This window comes from Erinaceus europaeus, chromosome 12 (genome assembly GCF_950295315.1).
Source record: "Erinaceus europaeus chromosome 12, mEriEur2.1, whole genome shotgun sequence".
NCBI lineage: Eukaryota > Metazoa > Chordata > Mammalia > Eulipotyphla > Erinaceidae > Erinaceus > Erinaceus europaeus.
In genome coordinates this window covers 37,436,492-37,456,776 of record NC_080173.1, presented here as the reverse complement: position 1 = coordinate 37,456,776, position 20,285 = coordinate 37,436,492, and the positions used below count along the sequence as shown (strand labels likewise).

At 48.5% G+C, this 20,285-nt stretch overlaps 1 protein-coding gene across 22 annotated transcripts in view; it reads left to right on the top strand.

Moving 5' to 3' along the window:
* Window positions 1-20,285, top strand: part of CACNA1D (calcium voltage-gated channel subunit alpha1 D) — a 375,944-nt gene that overhangs the window by 320,032 nt on the left and 35,627 nt on the right. For 9 of the 22 annotated variants that reach the window (XR_009552982.1, XM_060203114.1, XM_060203111.1 and 6 more), the window contains 9 exons: window positions 4,303-4,386; window positions 4,807-4,890; window positions 10,502-10,546; window positions 10,943-11,071; window positions 14,273-14,338; window positions 16,499-16,590; window positions 18,057-18,216; window positions 19,304-19,431; window positions 19,525-19,621. Coding sequence is in view for 20 of the 22 variants with exons in the window: in XM_060203114.1 (XP_060059097.1) it covers window positions 4,303-4,386; window positions 4,807-4,890; window positions 10,502-10,546; window positions 10,943-11,071; window positions 14,273-14,338; window positions 16,499-16,590; window positions 18,057-18,216; window positions 19,304-19,431; window positions 19,525-19,621 (885 nt within the window). In the remaining 2 variants the exon portion in view is untranslated. The remainder of the gene's footprint in view (window positions 1-4,302; window positions 4,387-4,806; window positions 4,891-10,501; window positions 10,547-10,942; window positions 11,072-14,272; window positions 14,339-16,498; window positions 16,591-18,056; window positions 18,217-19,303; window positions 19,432-19,524; window positions 19,622-20,285) is intronic. The other 13 variants (XM_060203120.1, XM_060203116.1, XM_060203119.1 and 10 more) reach the window with 6 other exon arrangements.

Below are 20,285 nucleotides of genomic sequence, written 5' to 3'. Positions count from 1 at the left end.
TGGTCAGGGCTAGAGGTCAGGAGCAGTTAGAAAGCTGCAGTGGCTGTGCCTCAAGCATAAAGAGCACTGTGGCTTCAGTCCCCTGCCCCACCTGGGAGGTGGCTCCTTGAGGCTGCCTTGTGACTGCCTGGAGGAGGGGCTAGAGGCAGACTTCTGGGATTGCTGCAGTCTACGAAAGGAGGGAAGTTTCTTCCAAGAGGCAGCCTCAGTAAACAGAGGGTTGAGAAGTCCCAAGTCCTGGGTCTGTCTCAGGAAGCTCTCTGTCTCCTGGGTGAAGTTCTGTGATAGGGTCTCCCCCTCAGTGTCCTAGCCCTTCTATGTGGGCTCAAACCTGGGTCATGCACATAACAAGGCCTCCCATGCCTCCTACCAGAGCTACTCCTCAGGCCCCTGTTGTTATTTTGTAATACGAATGCAGAAAGTGAGGCTTGTGGGGACCCTCTCTTGTAGTTGAGAAGGTGTTGCAGTAAGATTTAAAACCCAGAGAGTAACACAGCCCTTTTACATTTAAGCAGCTTTTTGGAAACTTAGGTCCTCCTTTGAAGGCACGTCCATTTGTTAATTTAAATTGTTAGTGAGGTCATGTCAGCTTCCAGGGCTGTACAAATTAGTATAGTTTACACACCAGGAGTCACATTTAAAGAAAAGTGATGAAAGTCTCACTGAGTAACCTCGTTAGCCTCCATAAGTGGGGGGTGGGGGTAGGAGTCGGGGCAAGGGTGGGGGCAGGTGACTTAGAGCTGGGAGCTGCTCTGCTGCTGTTGGAGGTCACTTCATGGGAAGAGATGTTTTTGAGTGTTAGGTCAGAAGGAAAGGTAGTAAGAAGTCAAAGAGTGGGGCTAACCCTCTTTCTTTCCTCTCTTCTTTGCTTAACCATCAGGGTCATCTCTGGGCCTTGGTGTTTGCATAACACCATCCTGGTGGCCATTTTTTTCATATTGTGGGTGAGAGAGAGAGAGAGACACCTGCAATACTGTTCCACCACTCATGAACCTTCCCCCTGAAGGTGTTCTCCAAGGGCTTACACTGGGTCCTCCAACATGTGTGCTCTGCTAGGTGACCCACGATATGGCCCCCAGCCCTCTATCTATAACTAAATAAATTCCATTGAGAGCAGAGGGATGGTGCAGATGCAGAACCCCAGAAATAATCCTGGTGGCAAAATGAAAGATGGAGGAAGGAAAAGGGAAGAGAAAGAGGAAAGGGAGGGAGGAAGGGAGAACAGGAACAACAAAAAAGGGCCAAGGAACAAAAACAAAAACAAAAATCAGATAAAAGCAAGTAGGCTTTTTCACATTTACTCCCCAAGTTCAGATACATCCATTGGACATTGGCTTCCTGTCCACATGCCAGGCTGTGCACTAAGCTTGGAATTAGCCATGCTGCTCTGGGGCTGTGAAAAACAGATGAACCAGAGTTTGGGTAGGAGACAAGCCCCTCTCCTGTTCCTCTCTAATCCCTCCCAGGGGAAGCCATAGGACCTCTTGACTGAATTTTCTTTCTATAAGGTGTGCTGTTGATGAAAGAAGGATCTTTTCCAAAGTTGGGGCTTCTGTGTGTATACAGAGCCCCTCTGATGTGTCCAAAGTATGTGCAGTTCTCACCCGCCCAGATCTAGCACATATTCAAGGCCAGCCCCCAAACTGTTTGGTCAGTTTCTTCCCCCAGAAAGGGACAGATTGATTCTGAGGCTCATGCTGTGAAAGGGTCTCCCCTGAAAATATCAGTTCTATAGTGCTGGTCACAAAGGCTGGGAAGACAGTAGAGCAGTTGGGTGTGGGGCAAGAAGGCAGTAGTATTTCAGTGCTGTCTCGAGCTTCTCTGCAGAGCTGATACTTAGTGGACATGGGCGTTCTGGCTCTATGGGTCTCCCAAGGCTACATGCCCTGCCCCAGGGACCCTGGCACTGTCACTCAAGCACAGTCTCTGCCTGAAAGAGAGGGAGTGCCATGTGGCCCTCCCAGTGCTTCAGTGATTAGCTGGGCTCTCAGTGACTCATTTCAATGCCAAGTGGCACTTGAGAGCAGCTGTCCCTCTCCTTGAAGAGAATGTCCTATTAGACACCATGTAGACTAAGCTTGTCACTGCTTATTCCTGCAGTTCCAGGAACTCTGCCCATGCCCTTCTTACCTGGGACTGTGTGTGTGTGTGTGTGTGTGTGTGTGTACCCATGCCCTCTAAGTCATCACCCGCATCATCTCATTTTGTAAGCCCCAATGCAGTCCTGATACCAGCCATATAGGGCAGGAAAAAGGTAAACTCTTTTGGGCTTGGCAGTTGACTCACCTGGTAGAGTGCATTATCACATGCGCATCCTGGGTTTGAGGTAGGTAGGGAAGAAGCTTTGCAAGCAGTGAAAGAGTGCTGCAATTGTCTCTGTTTTCAGTCTTTCCCTATCTCTATCAAAAAAAATGTTTTTAAGGAAATAAAAAGAAAGAGGAAAAGAAAATGGCTACCAGGAAGGGTGGTATTGTGCAGGCACTGAGCCTTAGTGGTAGCCTTCGTGGCAAAACAAAACAAGAAAGTAGAATGCTCTTAGTCTCATATTCAGAGTCCTCCAGCAGACACTGGCCCATTCACATTCATGCCTGTTCTCCAGCTACCTTCCCCCTACATTCCTCCTCCTTGTCCCACCACAACCATTACCATGCTCCACCTGCTCTCCTCCAAGGCCTGTCTGTGGTCCTGTCCTCACCAGCCATCTGGAGCCAGCTCTTCCCCCACACCTGCCTCTGTTACATGCTTCCTATCCACCACCATACTTAGTGCCACTGTCACTTCTCCCTCCATAAATGAGGAAGTCAAGGTCACAAGCTGAGTCTGCTTTGCCTTATGCAGTGCCTGCTAGGTGCTAGTCACTTAATACCAGTTGATGGAGTGAAGAATCAGTGGACATGCCTATGAACTCATCCTCTTGGCACACAGTGGCACCTGCTTCTCTGTTAAAGGACAATAGGCAGAGCCCATGGGCCAGGAGTGTGCCCCCCCATCTCAAAACCCCCATCTTGGCCTTTGTAAAGACTAACACTGGTTAGAAAGTCATCGGTTAGAATTTTTATCCAAAGTTGATGCTATGGCTTAGCACTTGGGTTCAGTGCTGCCTAAAATGGCCCTAGGTAAAAACTGGCAAGTGATCCAGCTATGTGGTAAACAACAAAGGGAAAAGCATTTGAATGGGCTACTTTAGATCTGCAGAAAGAGAGGCTCCAAGCAGCTAAAGGAACCTGTACTAGAACCACATTTGCTTTCTCCCCCCTGCTATAATCATCTCCCCTGAGCCCACAGCTCTTGTCCTCTGAGAGCTGATGGGGTTCAAGACCTTTGAGCAAAGACTCATATTCTGGGGTCAAGACAGGACTGAGGGGCAGTGGCAGCAGGAACTGGAGATTGTTGGGCTCAGAGGAGCTGGCCTTGGACCTGGGGATGGAGCAGGTGGACAGGGGAAGACAGCTGAGGTTGGACCTAGGGTTGCAGAAGCCTCCTAAGAGGAAAGAACCTAGCAGGACTTTGACGTATGGAAAAGAGTTTTCTCAGCTATGATGGTCAAGGAGACAGTGACTGAGATGGAAGGAGGAAAGTGCTGGGAATCTGGGACCTCTCTTGGGATGAGGACCCCCTCAAACCCTCCCTATCCCCTTGTGCTCACTCTCTTCATAGCTCTGCCTGGGCTCCATGCCCTGAGCCCACTTCCCAGCTACACTCAGTTCGGGCCAGTATATGTCTCTGAGCTCATGCCCTGGTGAGCCCTTGTCACTTGCCCACTTCCCTATTACACTTTGCTTCTCTGGGGATCACTCCTGTGGGGTCTGTGTTGGCCTGGTGAGGAAGACAGAGACAGCTGAGCACAAAAAGGAGAGTATAGGCAACCCCCATTCACATTCTCTTTAAGTGGAGGGGAGAAAAAAAAGTGTTATGGTAATGGAAGGAGAGCCCCATGGAAAGAAAGCCCCAGTTGTTGTCCTCCTCCTCCTCCTCCTTCTCTTCTTCCTCCTCCTCTTCCTCAGCTCAGACCTCTTGAGCAGGGTTTCCAGGCCTATTGTCAGGGGCCTGCACTATCCTGTAGAGACTCTGCTGGGTCTGGTGCTTCTGATGGACTGTATTTGTGTGTCCCACCTGCAGGTGCACCCCATAACTCCTGTCCCTCGCTCCCCACAGAGGGCAGTGTCACTGCCTCCCAGTGGCCCCCTAGTTACCACGGGCACCCACCGTGGGACCTCAACTGCGATACCCTGTGGCCCATGTGGTGTTTTCCAGTCCCCCACTCATGAACATCTGCCCCTCCCCACCACCTACTCTGCCCAGGGCTATTTTAGTGACGCCTGGAACACGTTTGACTCCCTCATCGTAATTGGCAGCATTATAGACGTGGCACTCAGCGAAGCCGACGTGAGTATGAGCCTGTGTCCCCTTTGTCTGTGCTCCCTTCCCACCTCGCCCCATGCCACTGGACAAGTCACAGACATGGAATTATCCCTTTTAGGCAGCCTAAACCCAGGCCTTTGCAGGGACAGTTTTGCCAGGACACCCCCCCCACCAAGTTACCAAAAGGCAGGGCAAGAAAAGTATCTCTCAATGCTTTCACTCACTGTGTCGGAATCAATGTCAAGAAGTTGCTGCCACCATATAACACATTTCTTGCAGGGTGATTTTTCAAGCAGCAACCGGTTAGCATAATGCTTGAGTGTTTCTCCTCCCCCTCACCTCACTTTAAAAAAAATAAATAACACTGTCTTTTTTGTCTTTTTTTTTCCTTCCCCCATGTTTTGCTTCCTCTCCTCTGTGGCTTCTGAATGCTTGCCCTAACAGCACTATTTCACTGATGCATGGAACACATTTGACGCCTTGATTGTTGTGGGTAGCGTCGTTGACATTGCTATCACTGAAGTGAATGTAAGTAGCAATCTCTGTGTCCTAGTGTGTCCTTGCTTTCCTGAAAGGCTCACGGTGAGGGAGATGGAAGGCCCTGGCCCTCTCTGCACTTGAGAAATTATGACACATGTGACCTTTGAAAAATCTAAGAACATTCCTGTGGTCACTCCTCTGTGAGCTCAAAAGAGAGTGTGGAGCTGAGTGGGAAGTTAGCTCAGTGCAGAATGGCAACTTTAGAATGGAAACATGATTCCAGACTATAGATCTCATTCAAGAGTGGACAAGGGCCTTGGCTGGTCATGTGACTGCTGTCCAGCTTGTGAAGCAGAGTTTTTATCTTGTGCCCCCTGTTGCCCAGGGAAGAAAGGCATGGGGGACATCCCCCGCTATTCCCAGCGGTTGGTTGAGCATGTAACCACTGCTTCTGGGTTCTGCTGAGTCTGGCTTGTGACATTGGGGACCACCCTTGTCCCCTGAACTAAAGGCCACACACACACACCACCACCACCACCAAGAGAAGGAGGATCTAGGGCTTATCAGGAAGGGGTGTCAAGACCCATGTTGCATTCAATAGGGAGGGACAAGGGCAACAGCAGCAGCCTGGTAGGTTGGCACTGCCCTTTTAGGGAATCTCCTGCACCCCAAAGCTCTGTGTGTGTCTAGGCATGTGCCAAGGGGTGGAGAGCCCTTTGTAAGAACTTGGAGTGGGGGGGGACAAAGGGCAAAGTGTGTACTATTGGCTTTCTGTTCCCTGTCACCTGCCCTCCTCCCCCTTACTTGGTGGGGAAGGGATCACCCTGCGAGACAGACTAGGACAGTGACAATCCTTTAAGCCACTAGTGTGGGGACCAAACCAGTTGTGGAGCAAAGATCGTTTGGGGGGGAGAGAAGAGATGTGGCCACTGTGTGTGCCCAGTAAATGCTTAATATTGTGAAAATGAAAACCAGACTTGGGTTCAGGCCTCAGCTCCCTCATTGGCCAAATAGGACAAACCATACTGCTCTTCTGAATTACGGGTGTGTGGCGATGCTGGACATGGCATGAAGATTTACAAAAATGCCAGCTAGGAGTTTTGGGGAGATGCAGTGGCATGGTTTAAGCATAGCTTTCCCAGGTAGCGATTGGCTAAATGGATTAAAGCCCTATGCCCAGGAAGGTGTGATTCAACCCCACTACACTCAGATTCAAGCAATGACAGGGAACTAAAGTGAGAATTTATCAGACTTTGTCCCACACATTCTCTCCACCCCCTGTAACTCCAGACTCATAAGAAACTCTGCGTGAAGTATCCCATAAGCCGACTATAAAATTGCCATTCATTGCATGTAAGTTCTGTTCACTTATGCAGTGCTTATCTGGCAATGGGAGAGTTTTAGTACCCTAATAGGGCTGCCCAGGGCTCAATTCTGAGTTTATGATCTGAGACACCTGCCTGCCACTGCCTCAATGCCTAACACCTGCCACTAACCTCAAAGTATGCTTACTGTGAAAATGCTGAAACAAGTCCTTATGTAAACAGTGCAAGTGACAGAACAGCAAATGACCATTTCGACAGGCCTCCCTAGAGCCCTCAGTGCATAAAGCATCACCCAGGGGGACAGATGTAAATGCTTAGTTCCTGGGTACCAAGAGGGACATCCAGCTCTCTAGCACCCAACCCACCTGTTGGCTGCCTGCAGTGAGCACCCACTGACTTCCTGGCTGCTTTGCCCAATGCTCGAGGCAGAACCCCTCTGTCCCATTTTTGCTTCTCAGCATCCTAGTCAAATCCTTTTCCATCTATCAGTCAGGAAAGCCACCCACTTCTCAACTCCCCCCCCACTACATTTTCTAGTAAGCACTTAATATTGGAGTTTCTGTACAAACAATGAGGTCATAGGGGCCACTTTTAGTCTCTGCTCATGCTGTTCTTTCAGAAGGTTCTTTCAGTTCCCCTGCTCAGAGGTAGCTTGGCACCAGCCTCCCCCACCATCACCTCAGCTGGTGTCAATGCCAGTTCCCCATGCAGGGTTACTTGACTACCACTGGGGTAGGCCCACAGGCACAAAAACATCTCCTCCGTCAGCCAGCTTTCCTACACAGGCTCCCAGAGCAACCTTGGTTCACAGACCAGGGGGAGCCCCAACCTTTGAAGAGGCACACATATAGGATAGGCTGAGTGTTCTTAACCTCTGATGGTCTGAGTGGAGCTGTGAGCCCCTGCATCCCCTCTCCCACTCTGTAAGTTCCAGGAACCCCTTGGTGGCCTGTCCCCCAAGCTCCCGAGTGAGCCAAGCATGAAACTTCTTGGTCCATAATTGGCTGTCTGTAGCTGTCTGGTGTCATGTTTTTTTGTTTGTTTGTTTTTTGTTTTTTGTTTTGTTTTGTTTTGTTTGCCATATTTAACTTGCTGTGTTTTCATCCCCCAACCTCCGTTGATCTTTTTTTTTTCTGTTGTCTAATTGATTTTCATGTTGGTTTTGTTTTTAGAAAATTGTAGCGGCAAGTATATATAAGCATATATACGGTGATGTCGTTCATTTAGAGACTGTGTATTTGTTTTTGGCCTCCTCACTCTGAGTTTTCACTGAGAGTCACAGGACATGACATGGAACAGGGTCATCCAAACTGCTCCCCTTTCTCTGGGCATTTTGTGGTGGGTGCCCTGCCTAGGGCCTGAGTCAAGCCTGTCTTAGGCAGTATCCCCACCCCATACCCCCCTCCCCCCAAGAATCTCTATGATCTGCTAGCAGCATTTTCAGTAATGGATGATCTGGCTTTGAAACAAGAAATACCTCTCTGCTAAAAGCAAAACAAAAAAGGCAAAACATGTTGGATGACTTTTTTCCATAGTCCTGCGTGCATGCCTCCCCCCCCCCCCCCACACACACACACTTCTCCCACCTGCTCTCACATCTTGTCATCACGTTTGGTCCTGACACCACCAAGCTGTTTAAATACCTATTGGTGATTGATGGGGCTTATGCTTGGCCCCAATTCAATGCCTGCTTGTTTCTGGAATGATGAAGTGATCCCACCTCATGTGCTCCCTGACCCAGGGAATGGCAGTCGCTGGTGCTTAGCCTCTGTGCATTTTCATTATAGAGAAGATGAGCAGGGCATCAGTGCAGAAGGTGCAGGCTGGTCCCTTCAATTGCCCTTGGGAAACTCAAAACTTGTAAACTCCCATCATGTCAGGGGGTCGGCTCAGAGCCCATTCTCAAAAGCTTGCTTAGGAGATCCATGGCACTGAGTATCAGGACTGCCCAGGGAATGTTCCAGACCTTGACAGTGTGGCCTCCTGAGACAGAGGGATCACCTCCCTGTCCATAGGTGTCCCAGCTGACAAATGTGACCCTCACTGTTGGCAAGAGCTTCTAAGCTCATCTTCTCTGAGGTTTTAGATGATTCTGGAATTCCCTTTCTTGGAAACAGCCTGAGCATCCCCTTGAGGCTGTTTTTGGAAAATTCCCTGGGGTAGAGAGGCAAAAGGGAAGCCCTTTTCTCATCTCATATCCTTTAGGATGTCCCATGGTTGACTCCATGATTCCCACAGTGTTCTCACTCATGTCAGTTCCCAAGCCTCCCCCTCCCTTGTAAGGAAGGTGGGGATAGCTTTAAGTCTCTGCTTTCATCTAAGCACTGAGCCCTTGTGGGCCCAAAAAGAGCCTGGAGTTGCCTCTAGTTCCAACTCTTCCATGGCCTTTACAGACCTGAAGGGAACTAGCTGATGTGGGTGGGTACAGACAGTGGGCCACGGTTCTCAGAGGCCCCAGATACTGAGTGAGGAGCAGCCAGGAGTTTTGAATTTTACCAAAGCTCAGATACACCTGAGATCAATTCAGTAAGAATCTGGGGGTTGGGTCCAGGTCAAAGACTACAGGCAATTCAAGTTGTGCACTGACCCACCCTTCCTTGACCAGCCTTTGTATTGAAGATGAAGCCATCCCCAAGGTCCTTCCAGCTGATGTGTGAGCTGTTCTGGCACCTTGCACTGTCCCCCAGGGCTGCCAGCAGGACCCTCCCTGCATCAGGTTCCCAGCCTTGTGTGGCAGTGAGGGACCGGGTAGGAAAAGGTGTCCTGGTTCTCCCTGGGGGCGCGTGGCTTGGTGTGGGGTGTGTTCTTCTGTCCCTACCTGCATTCTGTGCTGCTTGCCCCCACAAATGCTGCCTCTTCCTCCTCCTCCTCTTCCTCACTTATCTTTCAAACCAAATAGCCATGATTTCCAGTCCATTACAGCCCTTTCAAAACTGCTGTGCAGATTTCAGAGGGAAAGGAGAAGCCTCTTTCTGAAGTCAGATGGTGGCACCAACTGAGAGCAGCTGTAGCCAGAAGAGACTTGGCCCACAGGGTGACCAGAAAGAGCCATTTCCCCAACCCAAGGCCTCTCATGTTTTGCAGGTCCCACCTTCACTCAAGGGCTAGATGCTGCAGGTGTGTGAGTGCAAAGGCTCACTCTGGTCTGTGCATTCACACTCACATTCGCACTCACTCACACACTGCAGCCTCCCTACACACAGCCCTGAAGGAGACCATGGGGGAGAGAGTGGCAGCATTAGAGAACAGATGTCTTTGTCATCTTGAGGTTTTTAAAAAAGAAAAAAAAAAAATCCCACCATTCCATCCCTGGAAGGAGCTGCTGATTGTCCCCAAGCAAGTTAGTGGCAGAGGGCAGCGACTGCAGTGACCCATCACCTCAGTAGACACAGCAGGGACTCCATTCTGAGCCCCTTGTGTGAAGCAGGGGCCCCTTCAGCATCCCAGAGAGCCTGGCAACTGGTCCATGGTGCTGAGGTCCAGTCCTGCCAGAGACCTGATAACCGTTTTCTTATGCTTACCTGCTTGGGTCCAGGGGTCCTCCAGTCATTGACAGTGAGCCTTGTCTCTGAACCCCTAGAGAAGGGACCCTATCAGATTGGGGCCCCTCTTCTCCCTTCTTTCCCTGGTCATCTGGTGGACCAATTGCTCTGTAGGAGTATAGGGTAACACCACTGAGAAGAGATGTCACTTCCTCTTACTCAACCATCACTGTTAACTGAAAGATACCTCCTGGTGTTTGTTTTTGTCTTATTTACAACTTCTTTCACACTTTGTGTGGCCAGCCAATGGCACCAGTTGAAGTGAGCAAGTCCTCATTCTGGGGGTGGGGAAGGTGGGGTGTCAAATGCACAGCAGGCCAGGAGGCTGGAATCTGCTCCCCCTGGGCCATCTGTAGAACAACATGCCTGAGGTCTGTGGCTGTAAGCAGCTACCACTCTGCTAGTCACTCAATTCCTGACACCTTCAGCCCTAACTTGCTAGAGAAATCCTCCTCTCCCCCCCCCCCCCAACACCTCCCCCCTCAGAGATGAGAGTCTTTGTCCTGACTTTCCCTTTCAGGACAGCTGAGTTAACACAGCCAGGTCTCCATGAGATAGCTGCCAGCCTCAGGTCCTGGGATGGGATTTGAAACCCACAACAATGTGTCCAATCGTGGGTCCCTGGCTGTGCCCCCCACAAGTCCAGTTCTAGCAGAATGGGGGTGAGCCAGGAATGTTAGCTAAGTCACAGCTCAGCCAGGGAAGTGTCAGAAGGGTGGCTGGGGACAACCCCCTGTCCAGAGACTGCCTTCCCATGTTATTAACACACTTTCACTCTTTGATCTCTTAAAGCCAACTGAAAGTGAGAATGTCCCTGTCCCCACCGCTCCACCTGGGGTAAGATCAGTGACTGGTCCCAGGGGCCGGGCCTCTGTCTCAGACTTATTGATCTGACCATGTCGAGTTCACTAGTGTCTCTGTGCTCTCCATGAGCGTACTTCTAGGCGTGCCTGCAGTGGTTTGCCTTCATTATCAGTGTCCAGTCCTCTTGGACAGCCCAGTGTCCATCCCCCTCTTAACACACTAGGCCATGTGAACATGCATGTGCTGTGTGGTTAGCATGTGACCGACCCCACCTCTCATTGCCATGCTTCGTAAGGTGGACAGGCCCTGGGGACACACCTTTGAGTCTTAACCTCTGTCGCCTGGGTTTGTCTCTGTTGCTGTTCTCTCTGAAAGTGTTGCATGTTCTCCTTCCCACTGGGTTTGACCTCTCTGTTGCTAACCCTTCAGAACTCTGAAGAGAGCAATAGAATCTCCATCACCTTTTTCCGTCTTTTCCGAGTGATGCGGTTGGTGAAGCTCCTCAGCAGAGGAGAAGGCATCCGGACACTGCTCTGGACTTTCATTAAGTCTTTTCAGGTAAGAGCAGGCTGGGGGCTTCTCTGCTGTTGAGAGTGTGTGCACAGTCTTCCTCTGGCAAATTGGACTTGATGGCAAGGTGGGCCCTGACAGTAGGAAGAGTGGCAAGAAGCCCAGAGCTGAGAGTCCTTCAGGAGCTCCAAGGTGCTCTGAAAGAGATGGGGCCCCTCACAGGATGCCCAATGGGAAGGTCTGAAAGAATGAGGGTCTCTGCAAACTCATCCCACAAATCCCAACATCCTCCTGCTTTAACACTACCTCTGGGCCAGCAAAGCAGCACAGCCGTATGCCTGGAGAGGCAGCAGAGCTCAGGACCTTGAGGCAGGATCAGGTCTTGCTTGTCAGCTGATTCTCCCACTGCTGCAGCCTTGTCTTTGCTGTGCCTGAATGCTTCCGAGTTTCTCCTGAACTTTCTGGTATCCCACCTTAGACATTCTGTTTCTATACTGAAACCACTGGGAAAAAGGCATTCAGATTCTTCTTTCTTTCTTTTCTTTTTTTAGCTAGAAATATAAAAAGCAAAGAGGGGGAGAGGGACACACACACACACACACACACACACACACACACACACACACCACAGCACTGAAGATTCCTTCAGTGAGGGGGGCCAAGCTCAACCCTGGGTCATGCACATGGCAAAGCAGCACACTCTCCAAGTGAGCTATTTTGCCAACCCAAGATTCTTGTGAGTGAGGTACACCCACATAGGGGATTGACAGCTATGCACAAGTCTAAGATAGCAAGCTGTGAAACTCTGTTTCTATCTTTTTTGAGTATTTTAAATGTGGAAGTGGTCTGAAGAGATAGTTCTCTCAGTTAAGTGCCGTGCACAAAACCCAGGTTTGAGCTCCAGCACCACCTGGGAGTTGCTATGACATAGGAGGAATCTCTAGTCTTATGGTCTCTGCTGGCAGCCTCTCTCCCCTTACGAATAAAAAAGCAGTCCAGAGCAGTAAAATGCAGTAGGTTTTGGCTCTGCAAAAAAGTGGGAAAAAAATTAAAAGTTATAGTTGTTTACATTTATACATGAAACTATCCAAAGATATATAAAGGATTGGTTTGAACTGCCCCCTTCCACCTCTGAGGTGACTGGTGTTTATTTTTTCCACCGAGGCTAGCATATTTAATAGGTAAGGAAGAAAAAGGGGTAGGCTCTGGGGAAAAGGATAGATGCAGAAACTCAGAGAAGAAAAATGAGAAACCCTGTTGAAAAGAATATAGCAGGAATGAGGCTGAGATGCAGTTAGTACTCATCCGTCCAAACTTGGTCTTGATCAGTGATGAAATCCTAAAGAATTATTATTAATATAAAGTATCAGCATTTGCAAAGTTACTATAAAGAATAGAATGAATTCAGGCAATAATGCCATTCTTGTTTGTTTTTATTTACTTATTTAACCAGAGCACTACTCAGCTTTGGCTTATGGTGATGGCAGGGATTAAACCTGGGACCTCAGAGCCCAGGCATGAAAGTCTTTTAGCATAAACATTATGTTATCTCCTGGGTTGTGCTATCTCACTAGCCTGGTTCTTTGTTGCTTTTTTTAAAAATTTATTTATTTATAAAATGAAATATTAACAAAAAGCCATAGGATAAGAGGGGTACAATTCCCACCACCAGAGCTTCGTATCCCATCACCTCCCCTGGTATATTTCCTATTCTTTAAACCCCTGAAAGTATGGACTAGGGGTCATTATGGGGTGCAGAAGGTGGAAGGTCTGACTTCTGTAGTTGCTTCCCCGCTGTACATGGGCGTTGACAGGTCAATCCATACTCCCAGCCTGTCTCTCTGTTTCCCTAGTGGGGCAGGACTCTGAGGAAGCGGAGCTCCAGGACACATTGGTGGGGTCATTTGTCCAAGGAAGTCTGATTGGCATCATGGTAGCATCTGGAACCTGGTGGCTGAAAAAGAGTTAACATATAAAGCCTTACAAATTGTTGATTAATCATGAACCTAAAGGCTGGAATATTGTAGATGAAGATTGGAGTCCCCGTTTTGGAAATAGCTAGTAAGTCTATTTTAGGTATATTCCAAAGGGCCCATGACTTTATTAGTTTTTGCCTGAGCCTGACATCTGATATGCAGGTGGACCCAGGTTATAGTCTGGGGAGATGATGTCATGGCTAGAAAAAGGGCTAGAAAGCTGGATCAGGGAAGAGAGTAGCTCCCAAATATGGGAAATTATCCAGCTTATTTTATTTTCTATGACTCAGTAATTATAGATAAGAAAGTCTTGTCCCAGAGTAACATTTCATCAAACTGGGGCATTGTGAGCAGAATTTTTAGTGAGGTGGTCACACAGGTAGTGAAGGGAGCCTGGGCTCCCTCTGGGGCTGTGCTGACCAGCCTGGCTGTCAGGCGGTGTTACTGTGCCCTGCCAGGCCAGGGGCCATACACTGAGAGCTGGCACCCACAGATAGCACATCAGCCACTGGTAGGAGAGGAGGAGGATGCTCTGAGCACATGTGTATTATGTATTCTCTCTGGGCACTCCCTGAGGGGGTGTCACACACAGGGACATCTGTTACATGCTATGAGATACAAGAGCAAGTGAGGTTATTAGATCTGAGGATGGGGGTTCCACTAGATGTATATCTTTTATTCAATGTTCCCAAGAGAATCTCAGGCTGTGCTACCAAGTTAACTTCTCCTCTCTGGTCCAGCCACCAGCTCTGTGGATCTTTCAGAAAGCATTCCCTAATTTAAGGCAGGTGACTGCCTTTCTGCAGCATCAGTCAGAAAGTTCCTTTTGTCTGGTACAGTGATTTCATTCCTGAGGCTTTGCCCTATAGAGACACTTGAACAGACTCAAGGTTCTGCCAGATCTGTTCCTTTGCAGCCTGGCCTACGAGTTCTACCCCTGGACATGCCCAGAAGCTGAAGTGGAGGTCATTGAGATGCCCAGTGTTTGGGAATAGTCTCCGACTGTGATGATTTCACAGAGGTGTCCGGTGATACTTCTCTGACCACTGTTCAGGATTCTTTTGCACTATTATCCACTGCCTTGCCTGAAGCTTCAGAGCTCTCATGAGCTTCCTCAGAAGAGAGATACCTGCAGCATTGATCCACCACTCAAGAAGCTTCCCATCCTCTCTAAGTGGGAGCTGGGGGACTTGAACCCCAGTCCCTGAACATGGTAATGTGTGTACTCTACTGGGTGTGCCACTGCCCGCCCCAAGTGTCTCTTGTTTTCCAGGCTCTGCCTTATGTCGCCCTGCTTATCGCCATGTTGTTCTTCATCTATGCAGTCATCGGCATGCAGGTAAGTGGCAGCCACATTTTCCAGGATGGGCTGGGTAGCCTCAAGTCAGTGAGAAAATTCACCCTGGTCCAGTAGAATGGAAAGATAAAGTCAGGAATTGGAATTGCAAATGCTTTGGCCGCTGGAGAGGAGATGGATGTGGGTCCCCAGCGGGACACTACCAGGGAAGATTGTGACAAGAAAACCCAAGCTAGAGGGGCTAAAGGAGGGGGGAGGTAGAATTCACTCTGGAAAACTGGGTTTGGTAGCACTCCACACCCCAATCTGAGTTTTGGAGGCATTGAGAAAGCTTTCTAGCAGCAGGAAATGTCACCCCAAAGAAGCTGTGATTACCATATTTCCTGCACCCATGTCACCAGAAAGATGGTCTAGTGGAACAAAAGTCTGCTTATCTTCTGAAACACTGGGTCTTGGCACTACTCCTCTGCACAGACTCTCTCCAGACACTGTCGTCCATATATGGTGACAAATGATTGATGGAAAAAGAGCCACTGTCCTGAGCTCCTGTAACTCAGCAGCATGGACTGATGTGCATATGACCTGAAGCATTCTTTCTGATCTCAGGCTTTTGTCCTGAACAAGAACTATCTCAGGGGACTGCAGGTAGCATGGCCCTCACCTTGCTATCACTCAAAATGCAGACATCACACCCTCTAAGACACCTGCCTGCTGCCCACTGAGTGGAGAGATGTGTTCATCCACTAGCTGCCCCCAACTCTGAAGCTTCCTCTCTCTTCAAACCCCCTGCCTGCTGGCTAGTGTCTGCCTTTCCTCCAATTTTGGGTTTAACTAGAGCCTGTTAGCCCCGATGCTAGCCCCCCAGCTTGGTGTTTGTAAGCCTGTTTTGTTTTGCTCTGTCTGGCCCATCGCACTTCTGCCCTGAGGCCCTGTTTCCTTTGTGGCCTCCCCCAGGGTGAGCACTTGGGGGGAATGAATATAAGTGGCATATATTTTTATTCATTTAATAGTGATCAACAAGAATGTAGGATAAGAGTGTACAATTCCATACAATTCCCACCACCAGAGTTCCATTTCCCATCCCTTCCATCAGAAGTTTTCCTGTTCTTTATCCCTCTGGGAGCATGGACCAAGGATCATTATGGGGTGCAGAAGGTGGAAGGTCTGGCTTCTATAATTGCTTCTCCACTGGACATGGGCATTGGCGTGTTGATCCATGCTCCCAGCCTCTTTCTATCTTTCCCTAGTGGGGCAGGGGTCTGATGAGGTGGGGCTTCAGGGCACATCAGTGAGGTCATCCTTCCAGTGAAGTCAGGTTGGCATCATGGCATCTGCAACTTAGTGGCTGAAAAAGCATTAAGCAGAACAAATCATTTAATAATTAGGAATACAAAGGTAAGATAGACTACAGCAAATAAGATTTGGGGTCTCCAATTTGGAAAAAGCGAGTAGGTCTATTTTATGTATAGTCCAAGGGGCCTGTGACTTTACAAATTTTTGCCTGAGCCTGACAGCTAACATGCAGGTGGGACAAAGGTGCTGTCTGGGGAGATGGTGTCAGAGTTGGAAGGAATTAGGACTAGAAAGCTGGATCCGGGAAGAAAGAAGCTCTCAATTATAGGAAAAGTATACAAATATTGTTAACTGTAAATCCCAGTGATTTGATCTGGGGCCCATATTCAGCACAGGAGCCTGTGCAACCTCTGCATCACTGCAGGTCTGAGCTTGTATTCTGTGGTCATAGTTAGGAACATTCTAGGCTGTACTCATTTCAGGACCCGTCTTCCTCAAGTGGCAGAGTATGCTGACCCAACTTCCCTTCAGAGAATAAGGCAGTCCCCACCAGTGTTGACCCACATTGAGGGCAAGGTCCTGTAGAGGCCCACCAGAGGGTCCACTGTGCTGTTCCTGATAGTGATGACCAGTGACAGTGGGGAGAGGTATCTGCTAGAGGTCTAGGCTCATCCTGTCTGTGTGGGAATCCTAGGACTCCCTGACTAGGGCCCTGGACAATAGGGTGGCCCAGTAGTGGCCAAAATAGCCATCATTAAAGTAGCAGTGGTATATTTTCTAAGAGGATGCTCCAGTGGATGTGGATAAAACCTGACTGTTTCCTATATATACCTGTAGTTCTTCTGGGTATTATCATTTCTGCACAGAAAAAAAAATTTTTTCTCCCCATAACAATGTTTCTCCACCTAGATGTTTGGGAAAGTGGCCATGAGAGATAACAACCAGATCAACAGGAACAACAATTTCCAGACATTTCCCCAGGCGGTGCTGCTGCTCTTCAGGTAACTGTCAGGCAGGGCAGGGCTCTGGGTTCCCCCCTCCCTGAGGCAGAGCACATGTGCTGCAAGAACAGTGTGTCCTTTGCCCATGGGCCCTGTTGCCTCGTTGTCTTTGTGTTGTCTTCTGAAACAGGGACCCTAACATTCCAGCCACAGAGGAACTACTACAGTGGTTCAGGTTGCAATGGGCTTCAGCTCACCAAATTGGGAGCTAGTGGGTCTGGCCCAGACCACAAGGAAAAGTGCAGGGTATATGGTTTTACATGGACATGTGAACTTCAGTACATCCAGAAGTGTGGAAATCCAATGTGGACAGTGTGACCTTCTGCAGCACCACAGAGGTCTAGCCCAGGAGGCACAGTATCAGTGTTATGGGACTGTGCTTCAGCTTTTTCTCTGTCTCTATGCAAAATAAATAAATATTTTTAAAAGGGCTACTGGAAGCTATAGAAATGTTCAGGCACTAAGCCCAAGTGATATAAGTCTGGTGGCAGAAAATAAGAAAGAAAATGGCATTTAGAGAAGATAAGCATTTGTTAGTACCAAAAGATTTGGTGTTGGGCCAGGGAAATAGTTCAGTTAGATAGTGTGCTGCTTTGCCATGTGCACAGCCTAGGCTTGAGCCACTTTCCTGCCAGCCACCCTCTGCCACAGTGAAGGAAGCTTTGATGCTGTGATAACCTCCTTCTCCTTCTCTCTCTATCCTCCTCCATCTCTGCTTCTGTTTCTGTCTAACACAAAGAATCAATGTTATAAGTCAACAGAGTTGTAGGAGGGCTTCCATTAAGATGAGTGCATTTGAAAATAATAAGTTCAGCTTCTCAAGCAGTTTCTCCAGATGACTTATGTCTTGTTCTAACCGAAAAAAAGAAAATCTTGCTCAGCTTGTTAAAAACATCTTAAAGAATGGAGCTGGGTGGTGGCACACCTGGTTGAGCACACACATTACCTCATGCAAGGACCTGGGTTCAAGCCCCTAGTTCTTATCTGCAGGTGGTAAAGCAGTGCTGAAGCAGTCTCCCTTCTTCTTTACCTCCCCCTTCTCATTTCCTCTCTACTGCTGTCCCATATAAATAAATAAACAAATATCTGAAAAACAAAGCATCTTTTAAAAAATATTTATTTTCCCTTTTGTTGCCCTTGTTTTTCATTGTGGTTGTAGTTATTATTGTTGTTGTTGATGCCATCATTGTTAGATAGGACAGAGAGAAATGGAGAGAGGAGGGGAAGACAGAGAGGAGGAGAGAAAGGTAGACACCTGCAGACCTGTTTCACCGCCTGTGAAGTGATTCTCCTGCAGGTGGGGAGCTGGGGGCTCAAACCGGGATCCTTGTGCCAGCGTATTGCACCACATGCGCTTAACGTGCTGTGCTACTGCCAGACTCCCAAAGAAAAGCATCTTAATGGTCTTGGCCTCCAACCCACCATTCTTTTCTTTTCTAACACCCTGTCCTGCTCTTTCTGCCAAGGTGTGCTACAGGTGAGGCCTGGCAGGAGATCATGCTGGCCTGCCTTCCAGGGAAGCTGTGTGACCCAGAGTCTGACTACAACCCTGGGGAGGAGTACACATGCGGGAGTAACTTTGCCATCGTCTACTTCATCAGCTTTTACATGCTCTGTGCATTTCTGGTAAGCCATCATCGGAGCCCCTCATCTTGATGATTGTCCATGTAACACACAGAGTTCATGCCATGTGACACTCCCCATCAAATCACTGGGGGACAAGGAAGTGTTTCTTGTTAATGGGGAGGCCTTTGTCACCCAGCCTTGGTGACTAGCAGGGATTGGTGCTTACTGGTGGAGGTAGGCCACCCTGATCCCAACTCAATGGGGTGATTGGCTCCCTGAGAAAAAGTTTTAAGTCATTCAGAGAATGGCAACATAGTTTGCCTGGAGAGTGCACTGTTTTGACTTAAGTGCAGCCCAGACTTGAGCCCAGCCCCACCTCATTGAAGGAAGCTTCAATGCTGTGATCTGTCTCTTTCTTTCCCCCACCCCCCCAAAGTCACTCAAGCATTGACTTGAAAGGGTGAATTATTTGGTGACAGTGGAATGATGTACTCAGTGTGCTCTGAAAGAAAAGATGATGAAGCCACATGCTCTCCCTTGGGACTGTAGCAAAGCTTTTTGGAAATCTAGAAATCTTTTTTTTTTTTTTTAAGATTCATTTATTTATGAGAGAGCACCAGGAATGAAAAGAAGAAGAAGAGCTTCATAGTGGCACAAACAATGCGGGTAGTCAAACTTGGGACCTCATGCTTGAGAGTCCAGTGCCTTATCCACTCTATTACCTCCCAGGCTATCTTTCTCTTTTCCCCCACCCCCACCACCAACCTTCTCAAGAAGGAAATTTTTTTGGTAGTAATTTTTTTTCACTTTATTGAGGGGAGAGGGTGGATTATAATACAGTTGTTGACACATGAGTATGATCTCTCATCTCCCTGTGATAGATGTCTGCAAAACACTCTCATGGTCAGCTTAGGTCCTTTGCCACGAACATGCACCAGTACCCCAATCCCCCTCTCTGCCCTCCTTCCCCCGAGTCCTTTGCTTTGGTGTAGTATACCACACCCAGTCCAAGTTTCACCTTGTGTTGAAGGACAATTTTTGCAGCCTGTTTTGGAGAAACAGGTTTAAATCTTTCATGCCTCTCCAATAAGCAGTCCACACTGCAGCTGACACTGCCCTCTCTCACCCCCTGCTTGGCTCCTTTCAGATCATCAACCTCTTCGTGGCCGTCATCATGGATAATTTTGATTACCTGACCCGAGACTGGTCGATTCTGGGGCCTCACCATTTGGATGAATTCAAACGGATATGGTCCGAGTACGACCCTGAGGCAAAGTAGGTTGGCATGGACTTTCACTGGGTCAGGGAGGTGGGCATGGCTCTCTCAGAGCCAAGATGGGATGAAGACATTCTGTGCTTTCCCTGCAGGGGACGGATCAAACACCTGGACGTGGTGACCTTGCTGCGCCGCATCCAGCCACCCCTGGGCTTTGGCAAGCTGTGCCCACATAGAGTCGCCTGCAAGGTGTGTGTCTTACTTGCTTGGAGCTTGCAGAGGCTCTTTGGGTTCCTCCAGAAATGACATCCACCCCACCACCCATCAGGCTCTGGCTGCATAGATAAAAACAAATAGTTACTGGCAGGTGGCATACCTGGTTGAATGCACAAGGACCCAGGTTCAAGCTCCTCTCCCTACCTACAGAGGGGAAGCTTCATGAGCAGTGAAGCAGGGCTATAGGTGTCTGTCTTTGACTGTTTTTCTCTCATTCTCTCCCCACCCCTATCAATTTCTGTCCTATTATATAAAATAGAAGGGAAAAAAAGGAAAAAATGGCCACCAGAAACTGTGGATTCATAGTGCTGACACTGTAACCCTTTTGACAAAAGAAAAGAAAAGAAAAGAAAAGAAAAGAGAAAGGAAAAGGAAAAGGAAAAGGAAAGGAAAGGAAAGGAAAGGAAAGGAAAAAACAAACATGGGTGTCTTTTTCTGGAAGTTCACATATGTAACTCTGAGCACACCTTCTTGGCCAGAACATGGGTTAAAGGCAGGGAATAGGCAAGATAACTCATCTAGAGAGTGAACAAGAAAAGGAGAGTGATGCCTGAACCTTGGGGTGATCACACAGCAGTGGGGGGAAATGGCATGTATCTTGCCACTAGCACAGCCTGACTAAAGTTTTGGTTTCTGT